This window comes from Purpureocillium takamizusanense, chromosome 6 (genome assembly GCF_022605165.1).
Source record: "Purpureocillium takamizusanense chromosome 6, complete sequence".
NCBI classification, from domain to species: domain Eukaryota; kingdom Fungi; phylum Ascomycota; class Sordariomycetes; order Hypocreales; family Ophiocordycipitaceae; genus Purpureocillium; species Purpureocillium takamizusanense.
Window position 1 is genome coordinate 819,548 of NC_063073.1, and position 14,437 is coordinate 833,984.

Genomic DNA, 14,437 nt, shown 5'->3' on the forward strand with positions numbered 1-14,437 from the left:
TTTTTTTTCGTTGCTGCGACGCGCGCGCGCGCGGACAAGAGGCCAGGCGGCCGGGAATAAGTGGGTGAGTGAGGGACCATGGTCTTCTCACACACTGGGACACTTGGGGAGCATGAAGAGGGGGAGGAAAGACGGGAGGGTGGGGGGTAGGTAGTAAGGAGGGGTGCGGTGCATGTCAAGGGCTCTCTCTCCTCCTCCACGGGGAGTGACATCATCCTCAGGGGCCTGCGAACGCGAGGCCGGTGGTGTCGTCGTCGACGTTGTCCGTGTCCGACATAGGGCGGTTGAGGCGGAGGAACTGGTCGATGGAGTGCTGCGAGGGTTTTGGTGTTTACGCGTTAGCGGGGTTGTGGCCGGCGGCGGGAGGGGTTCTAGGTTCTTTGTTTTTCTACACTTTTGAAGGTGCTTTGCGGGTGCGTGGGCTGTCCAAGAGGAGACACACAAAGGGGGAAAGGGGGGAGGAGTAAGAGGGAGGGAGGCTTACCCAGTCGACGCCGCCGGGGTTCGAAAAGAAGGTGTCCAGCTGGGGCATCTCGTCAAAGTTGACGGGATAGTCGACGTCGACGTCCATGATGCCGTAGTCATACTGAGGCGGCGCAGGCGGAGGCAGCTGCTGTTGGTGGGGAGACGGAGGGAGGGCCGCATGCTGGGCCGCCGCGACCTCGTCCCCGCCGAGGACGGCAGGTGACGTGTCCTCGGACATTATCGCCGGGGCGACGGCGTTGACACCGCTCGCCGTGATGTCGGGGCTGGTGTGAGTGGTGGTTGTGGAGGAGGCCGCCGCAGATATGGCCATGGTAGAGGTGGAGGACGACGCGTACGAGGACGACGCGTCGACGGCGGTGAGCGCACCGGAGGGGCTAACTGACGCGCAAGAGGTCGAGGCATCGCCGGGCGGTGGCGGCGGCGGCGTCTCGACACGGCTGAGGATGGCACGCAGGATGCGCGAGGCGTGGGCGGCGTCGCGAGAGGTGGCCGCGCGGGCGGACCAGACGGCGTGGATGGCGTGGAGGAGGCGCGTGCGACTGGTTCTGTCTTCGAAGCTGTGGTTTCCCGGTGTAAGCGACCACACAGACATGTTCATCGCTCATATACGGTGAAGAAAGGGGGGACCGCTTGTTCTCTTACCTGTAGTCGGTCGACTCGCTGAGGTCGAGGCACAGCACCATGGCCGCCAGCAGAAAGTGGTGGTACGTCAGGCTCGTGACCATGTAGCGGTCCTCGTGCATCCTGCCGCCGGGCCGCATGGCGGCGTCGACGTCGAGGTGCAGCTCGAGCAGGCGGACGGCCGCCTCGCGACACACGCGCCGCGAGTAGGCCGGCCCGTCGTCGGCGTTGTCGTTGTCGTCTTCGTTGTTGCCGCCATGATTCTCGTGATCGTCCACGTCGCCACCACCACCACCACCACCACCAACTACAGTCAGAAACGGGCGGTGCAGCATGCACAGCGACTTGAGGTACATGAGCTCCAGCATGAGGCGGTGCATGATGGTGTAGTTCTGGTCGGTAAAGGCCGTGTCGCGGACGGGCCGGACGCGCAGGCAGGCGGGGATCGAGTCGTGCCAGGCGGCCAGCTCGGCGTGCAGCTCCCGGACGCGAGTGTACGGCGGCGGCCCCGGGTCCGGACGGAGGGTGAGGCGGACGACGCGGCGCAGGAGGCGGCACAGGCGCGACTTGACGACGTATGCGAGGATGGGCAGGGGGTCGACGGGGGCGCGCGGCGGCGGCAGGGGGTCCGAGTGCTCGTCAAAGTCCTCGTCGGCGAGGTTGGTCGGGTGGGCGACGTCGCAGAGGCCGTCGTCGACGGACGAGGGCACGCCGTGCTGGAAGGAGAAGAGCAGGTCCGCCGACTGCACCATAAACCAGGTGCGGCGGCGCATCTCGGCCTCAAAGGGCGTCAGGCGCAGCCCGATGCGCGCCGCGTCACGATGGTAGCCACGCTTCTGCGCGAGACGCACCGCCACCTCGTACAGGCTCCAGAGCGTCGAGTCTGAGTCGTGCTGCTGGATGTTGCAGCAGTGCGCGTACATGACGAGCGCCTCGACCGACAGGGCGCGCGCCCGCAGGTACTTGCCCGCGACGAGGCACTGCGCGGCCTTGAAGCGGTATGCCACCTCGGGGTTGACATCGTCGTGGTCGGAGATGGACGACGCCTGCTTCTCCTTGTCCTGCTGCTGCTGCTGCTGCTGCTGCTGCTGCTGCTGCTGCTTCAGCCGCGCAAACAGGCTCGAGTCCCGCGCCCTGGCCACCGTCACGCCCGCCGACAGCACCGAAAACATGATGCTGACCCAGAGAATCGGCGCCGACGCCGGCTCCGCCCGAAACGCCTCGTACCGCCGCCGGAACTGGTGCGCGTGCAGGAACGGCTTGGAGATGAACTTTGCGTTGAAGAAGAGCCCCAGCAGGCGGTCGGCGTCGGCCCGCGCCGGCAGCGCTCCGATCACGTCGGCCACGCTGACGGGCCGCACGCCGGGGAAGAGGACGTCGTGACACTCGGGCCCGATGGCGGGGAGGCGCCGCGAGACGGTGACGTCGTCTGCTGTTGCTGTTGCTGCTGACCCGGCATCGTCGTCTTCGTCGTCGTCGCTGTCGTTCTGGCAGAGGAGTGTCTTTATGTCGTGGATGCTGTCGACGAGCGCTGTCCACGACGTCGCGCCGTGGTAGTCGCCGTGCCCAACGACGTCGTCATCATCGTCGGCCTCGTCCATCAAGACGATGCGGTGATGCCTCGGGACAGGTGGCCCGGAGCTCCTCGCCGCGCCGTCACCATTACTGAGCGACTCCCCTCCAGCCTGCTGCTGCTGCTGCTGCCCGCGCGCGGCCTTGACGTCGGCCAGATCCTTGACCATCTCCTCGAGACGGCTCAGTCGCAGCTGCACCTCGGTCCTCCCCGTAAGGCCTCTCCGCGCCGCCCTGGCCGCACCCGCCACCTCCCGTCGTCGTCCCGCTCCCACTCCCCGTCCACCGCCCGTCACAGCCTGAGACCCTGCTGCCGCCATCGCAGCAGTGCCCCCAAAGTGGCATGCCTCGGCATCGCCGCGCTTTTCGCAGGCGCCACAGGGATGCCGCCGGTCGCACTTGGACTTGCGCCGCTGGCAGGCCGTGCACGAGACGGCCAGGCGGTTGCGCCGCACGCGGTGCCGCGGGGCGTCGCCGCCGGCGCGGAACACGGTCGTGAAGGGCGCGAGACCCGGATTGGGCATTCTCAAACTGACTGGGGACGATACCCGCGGCCTGCGCGAATGTGGCTAAAGGGTGACGACGATGGTGCTTTGTGACCACTGCTAAGCTTCGCCCTGTTTCTCGTCAGAAGCAGTTGAGGCGATGCGGCGGCGTATGAGCTCGACGACGGTGTCAGCGATAGTAGGGCATGACTGGGTCCTCAGTCGCCCATTTCAATCTTGCGGCCGTTGCTATCTGACGGTCGATTGATTCTCATCCGGCTCGGAGGGCCGAGCATCGGCATCGTAAGATAAAAGTCGAATGCCAGCTGCCGTCTAGATGGGCGAATCGAGTCGCGTCCAGACGCTGGTCAGCACGTCCAAGTACCTTTTGCTTCGACGTTCACCCTTTCGGAGCTAGTCGGGGTTAGCAGCCAATACCCGCATCCCCCCCCCTTCCTCCTCCTCCTCATCCTCCTCCTCCTCCTCCTCCTCCTCCCTTCCTCGTCTCATTCCCACACCCCAACCAACTGCGGCACAATCAACTTGGTACGAATACTTCAGCCACCATCGCCCGTCGTCGTGCAAATGGGTTGAGATTCGTTGTACAAGAAGTCTATATCCGTGGTATCGTCATGTGCGCTTGCGCCCCGAGCCCCTTATTGATACATGTCCTCGCTAGCCATCTTCTTCCGTTTCGTGTCGATGATGTGCTCCATCATCTTGAGCGCCTTGACCTGGTCCCTCAGCTTCCCAAACGCCTTGAACGTAAACGCGTCCGGCTTGAAGCCCGCCGCCTCCATGTCCTGCAGCGTCGCCACCGTCCGCGCAATGTCCTGCATCGACGCGTACCCCTTGGCCAGCGTGTTCCACGTCACCAGGTTCGGTTCCGCGCCGTGCTCTTGCATCACCTTGATCACTTGCTGCGCGAGAAGCCTGTCCCTGCCATTCATCAACCCCCTCAGCAGTATCGTGAAAGTGAGCACGCTTGGCGTGGGGTGGATCGGCGTCGTCGTCACGCGGCTGCCGTCCTGCACGTGTGCCTTGTCTCCCTCTGCGGGATCTGCCTTGAGGTTGTCCTTTAGCATGTCGCCAAAGACCTGAAGCGCCTGACGCGACAAGCCTCGATGTTCCGTCATGGCCATTATTAGCGTGTCGTGTATCAGACTACCTTGACTCTTGATGAGCCGGTTGGCGGAGTCCTCCTTCTTCGCCTGCTCTTCCAGTCTCGACTTGAAAAAGCTGTAGAAGGACATGAGGTCGTAAGGTTGCTGCAGACTCTTGATGTACGCCCTCAACATTATGGCGACCGTTGTCGAGTTGGCCTGCACTTTCGTTTCGTCACCGGCTGAGAAGAGCTTGTCAACGACGGGCAGTACCGAGTATTGAAAGTCCCATGTCCGACGGTGCTGGCCCTCGAGCGACGTGATTTCTTTGCCTGAGCACGTCTGCGAGAGCATCAAGGGTAGCGAGTCAGGAAGCCACCACTGCAGTGGCTCGAGATTAAACTTCTTGGCATACACCTGCAGCATGGGCATAAAGATGGGGAGAGCCCTAGGTGCGCGGTGTCTCTTCTCGCGGGACTCCATCTCTGCAAAGTAAAAGACGCTGTGGAGTGCGTTGTTCAAAACATCCACGAATGGCGCGTCAGCTGCTCTCGCAACGTCGAGTGCCTTGACAAGATTGACCACCTTGAGACTGCTCTTTGCCCCGCGAAACACCGTCGACCACGCCTTGGTGTCCAGCTGCACGCCACACTCGGCGAATAAGAGGGCCAGCCGAATGGCTTCCTCGACTTCGCCTTGCTGACAGAGCGTGTCGAGCAGGGCCGTGGTTGTCACAACGTTCGGCGCAAACCCTCGTTCCACCAGCTGCTGCAAAGCATCCTTGGGAGAGAAGGGATGCTTCTGTTGCGAGACGCTGTCGCTGTTGTTCTTGCAGTGCAGGAGGATCGTGACGACGCTCGCCATCCTCACGTCATTCAGATCGAGCCCGTCGTCCGCAAGGTTCTTGAGGATGGTAAATGCAGTCTCCTTGTAAGCCATATCGGTGGCCAGCTTTCGGGCAAACTGAAGAAGGGTGTTGGTGTGCATCCTGTGCCCGGTCCTCTCCACGATGCTGTAGAGCTCCTCCACTTGCTCAACTGGGAGTTTCTGGGCGAGCAGCCCAAAGGTCCTCTGGCTGAATGGGACATGCCCCGCCGGAGTCTCCTCCATGACCTTGCTCACGAGGTGAAGCACTTCCTCTGCCTCGATTGTCCGTTCTCTCGATGATTTAACGCCATCGAGGTTCATCCGCCGCGTGACGAAGAGCAGGACATCATGTATCGCATATCCAGGAGGCAATGAGTCCAATGTAGCTTCGAGGACGAGCCTGGACTTTTCTGGACGGCGGTGCATTGTTGAAAGCATCATCAACGGCCACTTGCGTTGTCGCTGTTCCACGTCGAGAGACTCCCAGACTTTGCGCATGGCTGCCGCTGACTCTAGCTCGAACAGTACGGCTCCTTCTTCACGCCACGGCCACGAAGAAGGCTCGATCGGCTCCAGGACCTTCTGCAACTTCACCTTCCAGGTTCTAAAGTCCCTCCTGGCTTGAACCACCTCGGATTTTGGATATTGGTGACGGACGTATCCCCATTGTTTGTATATGAGTTGCTGTTCTTTGAATTGGCTCCATCTCTCTGCCGTTAAACGGCCGTGGCCCGACAAATCGAGCCTTGCAAAATCCCTAGCCGCAACAGGTACTCGACTATCACTGATACTGGGCTTTCGATCCGCTGGCCCTTTTTTGCGGCCAAGAGACTGGCTCGGGCCTTGGCTTTTTGTTCTGAGCCCTTTGTGGTCTGCGCTACCGTCAACGGTAGCACCCCCTGAGTCGGTGGTGTACGCGAATTTGTTGTCTCGGGGCAGTTCGGCGAACTGAGCTTCGTCATCGGGATGTCGATTCGATAACTTAGGAGGCGGGCGACTTGCTGTAGGCGCCTGCGCATTGCTGTCGCCTAAATCTCTCCAATATTGCCGACCCCCAATATCCAGCTCTTGTGCCGCGCGAGGCGCGAGGCAGGGCCTCCATCCTATAAAGTGTCGCACTTGTTGCGCGGGAGACGTCTGGTGTAGTTTTGGAACGGTAGGCGGCAGCCTCAGAAAGCCATGGCGAGGGAAATGAGCCGTTATCATCTCAGGGGCTCCACTTCCAGGCAGATAGAGGCTGCCTTCATCGTGCGAAGTCGCGGGGGTGCTTGAAAAGAGTTGTGGTGCGGCCGCGAACGTCGGCCGTTGAATGTTGGAGTTGTGGAAGTCGCGACGAATAATTCTGCGGCACCCATAATTGACGTCCCGCCCGGATACAGGGGCCACCGCTGGCGTCCGCACCCGCGCCGCAGCACACGGGCTCCAGCCGCTCCACCCATGAGTGACCCACTGAGCGCACTGTAAAACGCATGGAGGCTCAACTGAGGTGGCTCTCAGTTTTGCCCCACCAACGCGCAAACCTCCCAAGACCGTGGACACCTCTGCGCAGACGACCGTCGAGTTCACGGTTTTCTTCGACCGCACCGCCCGCCGCGCGACAAGGCCCGCCCAGCATGTCGTCGTCGCTCAACAACCTCAGCGCCGCGGCGCAAGACCGCAAGGCTCGCCTGGCCCAGCTCAGAGGCCTCAAGCGAAAACAGCCCAACGACGAGGTCGCCTCGCCGGAAGCCGACGACCACCACGCTCCCGCGCATCTCACCACCGACGAGCCGGACGTCGTGCGGCAGCACCTCTCGGGCCGCAACTATGACTTCGAGACCAAAGGCCCCAAGCTTGGCTTTGACGTCATGCCCAACGAGGGACATTCGCAGCCGACGCTGGAAGAGCAGGCCGCCGAGGTGGAGGCCGAGGTCAACAGACAAGCCCTCGAGGAAGCGCAGGAGGAAAAGGCCATCGACCTGTTCAAGCTCCAACCCAAAAAGCCTAATTGGGATCTCAAGCGCAACCTCGAACAGAAGATGGCGGTTCTCAACGTGCGAACCGATAATGCGATTGCGAGGCTAGTGCGGGAGAGGATATCTGGGGCCCAGAAGGCGGCCCAGAAGAGCGGCGCCGCTGCCAATGGGAGCGCCGACGGGGAGGCGGTAGGCATGGACGGTGTCGCTCTTGTCGAAGGCTTGCGGGTTCGGCAACAAGAGGAGGAAGAGGAGGAGAAACGCGAGCGGGAGGAGGACGAGGCTCTACTGGCATGACGGGGGGCACAAGCCGTATTACATTGTTTTGCTTTGCATCTTGGGTTTGGCGTTCAGTCTGCCGGAGACTGGGGATACATCTGGTTCGAACGTAATTTGATACCCAATCATCTACCGCCTCCTTGCATTCCTCTCGTTAATGCCAGTCGCTTGCTAAATGGACTCAAGCTGCGCTCCCTCGGTGGCTCGGGAGCTTGAGTCCTTCCCCCAGCCTTGTAGCCGCTACTTGGTGAAGGGTCCCGACGGCCTCGTTCGCCACCCCGTCTCGGCTCCGGCTCCGGCGATTTTGAGTAGTACTGCCTGCGAGGAGGCGGCCCGGCTGAATCCCTAGACTTGACAGATTCCCTTCTGGCCCGTGGACGGGAATCGTCGTCGCGGACCCGGTACGGTCGCCCAGACTTCTCCGGAGTTGGCGACCGGCTGTTGCGGGCCAACGGCGGCTCGCGTTTTCGCGGCGGCGGTGACGGACTCCGACTATAGCTACCGCTGCTGCTATAGCTGCGCGCCCGCGGTCTCGCTCTGTCCTGAGCCTTGAGGTCCGATACGGGCTTGCGACGCTCCGGTGTTGGTGAGCGCGGCCGTCGGCCAGGGGACTCTGAGCGGCGGGATGATCTGGTGGAGACTGTTGATACCGAGCCTAAAGACGCTGACCGTTGCCGCTTAGGGGAGTTCAAGAGTTCGTCGTCCCTCTCATCCCGCTCCCGTTTCCTTTCGCGCTCCGCCTCCCGCTTGGCCAGCTCTTGGTCCGCGATTCCCTTCCTATACGCAAGACGTCAGTTTCACGGCTACTTGCTATTGATGAGGGAAGCGGTTGCACTGACTTTGGTTGTTCGATAGGCTCGAGGCTAGTGTTGGCGAGTTTTGGTTGCAGCTTGGGGTTCCGCAGTTGCTGGGAGCGCGAGGGCCGCGCAACGTAGGGCCGTTCTTGCGTCGAGGCCTTACACTCGTATGAGTAGTGGCCTCGCTTGAGACACTTTTGGCAGAGAACGTTCGCGGGCGTCGACCGTGACGGGCCTGAGCGGCCGCGGGAGAACATGGCGGGTCAGCTACTTTGACGCGGATGAAGAGAAATAAAAACGTTCTCCGGAGCAATAAAGTTGAGAGGGGCTGACAAAAATTCTTTGTAAAACGAGTGTAGAAAACTTTGGGGCGTCGGTCGAAGCTCTTTAAGCCTCGCAATGATGAGCCACTGCGTGTGTTGAGTCTGCCAATGAGCGCAACTAAGTGTACATCATGACAGGACAAAGCGAAAGGCACGGTGGTCACGTGACCGCAGGTCGTTAGATGAGCGAGGGCGTCATGTGGCTGCAGAGGGCTGCTACATTGCGGTACGAGATCGCCAGCCGCCTCGGATACGAACCGAGGAGGGACGAAATCAGGTGGGCGCCTTTCTAATGTAACACGGGATCCCGTTGAGATGAGGCGAACCAGCCGATGCCAATCGGCTGCCGCGGACTGACACAGTGATCCTGTTTGGTGCTGCCCCAGCCAGCGGGACCCAGCAGTAGCACGTAGCGGCAGTATCAGCAGTCGCAGCAGCCAGCGCTGCGTTCGCCGCCTGAGCAGAAGACCCACAAGGGTTACATAAGCAGCCACACAAATGCACATTTTCGCTCGTGACCGAGAGCTGGCTGACAGGAGGGACAAAGCGGGAATCTACCGGCGCTAGGTCATTTCCGAGCTGAGCTTTGCACTGCACTCCAGTGAACCAACCCGCTACAGACCTACTGACCTACTGGCTGACCCTCCCGCCGTCCGTCGTCCATCCATCAATCCGTCCTCCCCCATTGCATTGTCGTCGTCCCCCCCGTCGACCCGTCCTGATGGCATCGGCTTGAGCCCTTCCGTTGGACAACAGTATCCTCCGTCAGGCTCTCTACCTCCCCCACGGCCCCTGAGAGTTCTTGGCAGCACCGCTGCTGTAAGTCGCCGCACGGCCTCTCTCCCGCTCGCCCACGCCCCCCCCGTCCATCGCAAACCAAGAATTCCAAGCAATCCTCCTCCCCTCCCCTACTACCCCATCGCGACCTCGTCTCTGCCACCCACGCCTCATCGTCGGCTCGTCGCTCTCCTGCGTCGTTCGGTCCGCATCTGCGTTTGTTCTGCGCTTGCCACCTGTTCACCCTCCTGATCTCGGTGATTGCAGGTTTCGCGGGCGTCGACGCAGCAGCCCCCATCGCATCCTCGAGGAAGCCAGAAGCAGCCCAACACCCCACGCCATCCATCGAAATGTCCTTTCCGCCAGGACGATGATCACCGGTCCTCTGCCCTTAACCCACCGGTCCTCTTCGATCGATTCTGCTTTTTGATTTCGATTCTTTTACTGTCACTTCCTCACCGGACCCCTCCCCTCGCGAGTTATTGCCCGGCGCCAGTCGACCGCCGTCGTCCCTGTCGACTTTTAATACCCTAGGCACTGCTTCGTTGCTTCATTGGGGTGATTGGATATATACCCGGGCCATTCCCACCACGTCATGGCGAGCGCGCAGGTCTCTCCAGAACTACCCAGGCCATCATTTGCCAAAGTAAGGCCCAACTCCCTCCCTCCCGCAATACCACCCGAAACATTCGACTCTCAGCCGTCTGCAGCGTCATGTCCATGGAAACTGACGCTCCTTCTCAGGTGGCAGCATCCGTCTCCAAAGAGGCTCTCCCGGCGGCAGGGCAGAGCAGCAACCACACGTCCAGTGTCGAGCACGAAGCAAGCACGATGAAACCTATCGTGGTTAGTAGCGCGCCCATTGTGGTGCCGCGTTCACAGCCTACCTCACTTCCTGGATCAGGCATCCCGACGGCCCCAAGAGGCAAATCAGCAGATGTCGATAATGCTTCGACGGCACTCCACAACCTGAAACTTGGCCCAAAGGTCCCCAGTCTCGTGGTCGATGGGAGCAGTTCCGCACCGGATCGCCAGCGAGGTCTCATCAGCAGGGAAAGCGGATCTGATGAGTCGCAGAAATGTGATTCAAGCTCAGACCTCGGGACAAAGCCACCCAGCCTGGATGGCAAAAGCATCACTTCAGGGACAACGTTCGCTATGGACGAGAAGGAGTCGCTGCGCCCTGACGACAGTGCCAGTGTCAAGGCCGCGGCAGAGGACGACGATGCCTTCTCAATCCGTGGCTCTTTCATCGCTGGTTCCCGAATGAGCTCAGACATTGCCGCGCGTGCTCGGGGCATTCAGCTCGGCGACATACCGGAGCAAAGATTGGTGCACCCTCCAACTGGACCACTCGGACACGGCATCCTGACGCCGCAGAGTTCCACATCGGAGCACCCCCCAGCCCTTAACCCGGCCATGCCGCTCAGCGCAGAAGGCTCTTCCGATGCTCTCAACGTCATATATCGCCAGGCACCCGACGAGAAGTTGCTTGACGCGCTTGCCAGCCCAAGGGACCGTTACTTCCTACTGCGGCTCGAGAAGGATGTGATCGATTTTGTACAGGACTCCAAGTATGTATTCTTCGTTTTCTCCCTTGAGGTCTCCTCAACTAACGATGAATGCGCAACAGGGAGCCGTACATGGACCTGCCTCCATCAAACTCGTTCTGTCGAATGTTGACGCATAAGTTGGCAGACTATTACCACATGACGCATTCCTTTGAACCCCATATTGGATCCGTCCGCATATTCAGGACGCCTTTCTGTAGAGTTCCGCCATCTCTGGCCACCATGGCTCCGCAATCGAGTGCCTCTGCTAGCAGCACCCCACCCCCTGCCGTGCTGCCCAAGAAGATCATGCGCCGCGGGCAAGACAATGAGGGCGGCGCTGTCAGCGCAAGCGCCTCGAAGCCTACGTCAGAGTCTGGAAGCGATGGCAAAGACGGCAAGGAGAAGCAGCCGGTGGCTAAGGAAAAGTAAGTTCTCTCCCCAGTCACTCTCTTGGACAAGTCACTGACCGGCGCTAGGATGTCGCGGGAAGAGCGGGAGGAGATGTACAAGCTGGCTCGAGAGCGAATCTTTGGCAGCTCAGAGAACAGTGTTCAGGGTAAGAGGTGTCGGCTTCGGCATAGATTAACCATCTACTAACGATATACAGAGAATGACGGCGAGAGCGGCATGTCGCGCACGAGCTCCGTGTCTGCCAACAACAAAGCCAATGGTGCAAAGCGTGGCAAAGTGGGCAAGCAACGTCGGGACGACTCAGACAGCTTTGACTCGAGGAATCTGTACACGCCTTACTGGGGTCCTCAGCAGCAGACTTGGGTGCCGCAACCGCAGGGCCAGTTCATGGCTCCGGCCCAGAGTCAGTTCGCGGGGCAGCCACCGCCCTCGTTCCCCGGGCAAGTTGCGCCAGTCTATGCCCAACAGCCCGCAGCTTATCCTGCCATGACCAACATGGGTCACAACCCCAGCTATCCCGCCTACGGTCTGCCTCAGGTTCGTCTCTGCTTCTACATTCCACCGAGAATGCCTAGGACTGACGATTGAGCAGCAGTATGCCCCGCCCCCGCCACCCCAACAAAGGTACCAGCCCAGTGGTAGCCCAATGACGGCGTATGGCTCGCCGGTTCCACAAGCTACCGTTCCGCAGGGATGGCAACCAGGCTTTGTGCCTCAGGCGTACCAAGCTAGGGGCTCGGTACCGCCTACCGCTCAAAATCACATGGGTATCCCCTATGCTTACGGACAGCTGCCCGCGAATGCGAACCCAAACGACCCTAAGAGTCAGCACCCCATCCCAGGCAGTTACAATAGGAACCATGCCTTCAATCCCAAGACGCAGTCCTTCGTCCCTGGCGGAAGCCCGATGCACCCAATACCGCCTCCACAGCCCCCCTTCACAGCCCCCGGGTCTCATCACGGGAGCCCCCAAATAGGGACACCTCACCTTGCATATGCGGCTTATCAGCCCGCGGTTCCCCCGTCGTACGGCGGGGGATATGGCATGGCGAGGCAGGGCTCGAACAACTCCATACCCTCCTACCATGGCCCTCCTATGCCTCAGCATGTGCCGCCACCTATGCAGAGCATGCCGCCGCCCCAGCATGTTCCCCAGAACGCGCCGCCCCATGCTGTTAGCCGCCCGGCCGTGCCAGTGGTAGCGAATCAGATATATAGCCACCTACCCACCTACGGCAACCCGGCCACGCTGCCGCAGAAGCCAGCCGCTGGAATTTAGGAGCATCAGGGCGGTGTTCGGAGCCGAGCACCGAAACGGCGTATAAAGGGCATGATCAAGCATCTTGGCGTTACCGGGTGGATAGGATGAATGGCATTGATGTTTTTTTAACCTGTAGGCCATGGCCTCCTCTTAGATGAGATACACATATCCGGGGACATGAAGACTGCATGACGATTCAATCCCATTTCTAAAAGTCCTCAGAGAAGACGACACAAAAGATGTCGCCTTGCCCGCAACGCCGTGATGATTTGTGTTTGAACGCGGTGCCCCAGCCTCGTGTCTGTGTCATACACCTTGCAGGACGCACCAAGTTCCCGCCTTTTTGGTGCAGAATGCCTCTGGCTATTCATCCTGCACGTCATATCAATAATAATGCCCATGTAAGTATCACCCTCTACTCCGCGGGCTCCCGAGGCTCCCGGGGCTCTCGGGGCTCTCGGGGTTCGCGCGGCTCACGCGGCTCCCGAGGCTCTCTCGGCTGGCCGCCGCCCCGACCACCGCCGCGGCCACCTCGCTTCCCGCCGCCACCACGCTGGTTACCGCCCTTGTCACCATCCGTCTTCCCCTCGCCATCCTTCTCGTTGCTGGTCAGGTTCGCCGTCGCCAGCCGCTGAGACAGATCGATCTGGGTTCGGATGGTATTGGCCAGGTAGCTGACCATAAGCACGTCCTGGATGTGGTTGTTGAAGTCGTGCTCAATCTGGGAGGCGTCGACCTTGGGCGCCAGGGACAGGGCGCTCATGAGATACTGCCCCAGAGCGTTGTTCGGCTCCTCATCCTCGTCCAAGACGCCGTTGACCCACTCGCTGACCCGGTCGAGGAGGTTGAGCGTCTGCTCGATCGACCGGCCGAGTCCCTCAATGTCTGATACCAGGGGCGCGGTCCGGGACTCGTTGTCTTGCGCACTAGCGATGGCCTCGAGGGCGTTCCTCTCAGAGTCGCCGTAAAGCATCTTGTGAGGCACCTGGATGAAGAGGCAGCTCTCGGCGGCGCGCTCGGCGTTGACGGCCACGGGGGCGCTGATGTAGCATCTCGTCTCGATGTCCTCGCCGGGCTGGGTCGAGATGGTCAAATGGATAGCGGGGTGGGGGAAGGTACCCGTCTCGGGGCTGGCGAAGAAGTTCTGGATGAGGGCGCTGAAGCTATTGAGCTCGTGGGACGTGGTGTACCAGCCGAGCAGAGCCTCGCGGGGGTTGGCTTTCAGGGTCAGGGCGAGCATGTTCTTCTGGTACTCGACGTCGACTTCGACCTGGTCCTGCTCCTCGGTGTGAGGAATGGCAAAGCAGGAGCGAACCTCGACCTCGGTTCCATCTTCGGATCGGGTGCCAACCAGGGCGCCTATGACTCGGGTGGACTGGGCATTTTCGTGGACGTCCCTTCGCACGGCGTGGTCGAGGATGGAGAGAACGGCCTGCAAACGCGCGAGAGTTAGTCCTGGGAAGCTCGAGGCTCAAGGAGGAGGGTCGGTATATGTCGGCATGGGGAGGCGGAGGGGTAGGGAGCGAACCTGGGGCTGGATGTTGACGCTGAGCGGGGCAATGTTGGTCTGGATGCCCACGTTGCCGTGAGCCAGCGGGCGCGCGAGATGTATGAAGCGCTCTGTAGCGGCGGCCATGCTGGGCGAGGAGAATGCGTGCGTCGGTTCGACGAGCGTTCGTTGGGGGCTGATGGGCGAAGGGCGCGGGTGGGTGTGGAGGTGAAAATTGAGGCGACGCCGGTGTTGCAACTGGGTCCCCTCTCTGGTGGCTCGCGATGTCGCCAAATTTCGCCGATTTTGTGATTTGCAGGTTTGGCGGGCGCCCGCGCCTGGGGTTGTGCGCACTTAGATAAGCCACGATAAGTCTGGCTGTGGCGCAGCCGGCGTGTCTGCCCCACCATTGTGTGGCTTTCCGCCGCTAACTTACTGGTTCCTCCCAATTACATGCT

At 60.9% G+C, this 14,437-nt stretch overlaps 6 protein-coding genes across 6 annotated transcripts; 2 read left to right on the top strand and 4 right to left on the bottom strand.

Moving 5' to 3' along the window:
• Positions 1-7: 7 nt before the first annotated feature.
• On the bottom strand, positions 8-3,616 carry JDV02_006728 (uncharacterized protein). The gene is made up of 3 exons (XM_047988149.1): positions 1,129-3,616; positions 485-1,043; positions 8-313 (listed from the first exon to the last, which is right to left on the bottom strand). Exons 1-3 carry the CDS (start codon positions 3,201-3,203, stop codon positions 218-220), a joined length of 2,730 nt encoding a protein of 909 aa, XP_047844141.1. The 5' UTR covers positions 3,204-3,616; the 3' UTR covers positions 8-217.
• A 59-nt stretch (positions 3,617-3,675) lies between these two features.
• Positions 3,676-6,846, bottom strand: JDV02_006729 (uncharacterized protein). Its single transcript, XM_047988150.1, has one exon. It carries the CDS (start codon positions 6,338-6,340, stop codon positions 3,821-3,823), a length of 2,520 nt encoding a protein of 839 aa, XP_047844142.1. The 5' UTR covers positions 6,341-6,846; the 3' UTR covers positions 3,676-3,820.
• Positions 6,653-7,505, top strand: JDV02_006730 (uncharacterized protein). The gene has a single exon (XM_047988151.1). It carries the CDS (start codon positions 6,748-6,750, stop codon positions 7,384-7,386), a length of 639 nt encoding a protein of 212 aa, XP_047844143.1. The 5' UTR covers positions 6,653-6,747; the 3' UTR covers positions 7,387-7,505.
• On the bottom strand, positions 7,183-8,869 carry JDV02_006731 (uncharacterized protein). Its single transcript, XM_047988152.1, has 2 exons — positions 8,208-8,869; positions 7,183-8,145 (listed from the first exon to the last, which is right to left on the bottom strand). Exons 1-2 carry the CDS (start codon positions 8,420-8,422, stop codon positions 7,494-7,496), a joined length of 867 nt encoding a protein of 288 aa, XP_047844144.1. The 5' UTR covers positions 8,423-8,869; the 3' UTR covers positions 7,183-7,493.
• A 226-nt stretch (positions 8,870-9,095) lies between these two features.
• JDV02_006732 (uncharacterized protein) lies at positions 9,096-12,684 on the top strand. The gene is made up of 6 exons (XM_047988153.1): positions 9,096-9,911; positions 10,010-10,839; positions 10,899-11,243; positions 11,295-11,374; positions 11,426-11,766; positions 11,822-12,684. The coding sequence occupies exons 1-6, from the start codon at positions 9,861-9,863 to the stop codon at positions 12,506-12,508; spliced, it is 2,334 nt and encodes a 777-aa protein (XP_047844145.1). The 5' UTR covers positions 9,096-9,860; the 3' UTR covers positions 12,509-12,684.
• Positions 12,601-14,290, bottom strand: JDV02_006733 (uncharacterized protein). Its single transcript, XM_047988154.1, has 2 exons — positions 14,019-14,290; positions 12,601-13,922 (listed from the first exon to the last, which is right to left on the bottom strand). Exons 1-2 carry the CDS (start codon positions 14,124-14,126, stop codon positions 12,906-12,908), a joined length of 1,125 nt encoding a protein of 374 aa, XP_047844146.1. The 5' UTR covers positions 14,127-14,290; the 3' UTR covers positions 12,601-12,905.
• Positions 14,291-14,437: the final 147 nt, after the last annotated feature.

Coding starts and splice junctions, on each gene's coding strand:
- JDV02_006728 (XM_047988149.1), bottom strand. CDS start 3,203: ATGCCCAATCCGGGTCTCGCGCCCTTCACGACCGTGTTCCGCGCCGGC. Junction 1,044..1,128: donor AGCGAGTCGACCGACTACAG/GTAAGAGAACAA, acceptor GGGAAACCACAG/CTTCGAAGACAGAACCAGTC. Junction 314..484: donor ACCCCGGCGGCGTCGACTGG/GTAAGCCTCCCT, acceptor AAACCCTCGCAG/CACTCCATCGACCAGTTCCT.
- JDV02_006729 (XM_047988150.1), bottom strand. CDS start 6,340: ATGATAACGGCTCATTTCCCTCGCCATGGCTTTCTGAGGCTGCCGCCT.
- JDV02_006730 (XM_047988151.1), top strand. CDS start 6,748: ATGTCGTCGTCGCTCAACAACCTCAGCGCCGCGGCGCAAGACCGCAAG.
- JDV02_006731 (XM_047988152.1), bottom strand. CDS start 8,422: ATGTTCTCCCGCGGCCGCTCAGGCCCGTCACGGTCGACGCCCGCGAAC. Junction 8,146..8,207: donor GAGCCTATCGAACAACCAAA/GTCAGTGCAACC, acceptor TCTTGCGTATAG/GAAGGGAATCGCGGACCAAG.
- JDV02_006732 (XM_047988153.1), top strand. CDS start 9,861: ATGGCGAGCGCGCAGGTCTCTCCAGAACTACCCAGGCCATCATTTGCC. Junction 11,244..11,294: donor CAGCCGGTGGCTAAGGAAAA/GTAAGTTCTCTC, acceptor GACCGGCGCTAG/GATGTCGCGGGAAGAGCGGG. Junction 11,767..11,821: donor CCGCCTACGGTCTGCCTCAG/GTTCGTCTCTGC, acceptor ACGATTGAGCAG/CAGTATGCCCCGCCCCCGCC.
- JDV02_006733 (XM_047988154.1), bottom strand. CDS start 14,126: ATGGCCGCCGCTACAGAGCGCTTCATACATCTCGCGCGCCCGCTGGCT. Junction 13,923..14,018: donor GCGTCAACATCCAGCCCCAG/GTTCGCTCCCTA, acceptor GCGCGTTTGCAG/GCCGTTCTCTCCATCCTCGA.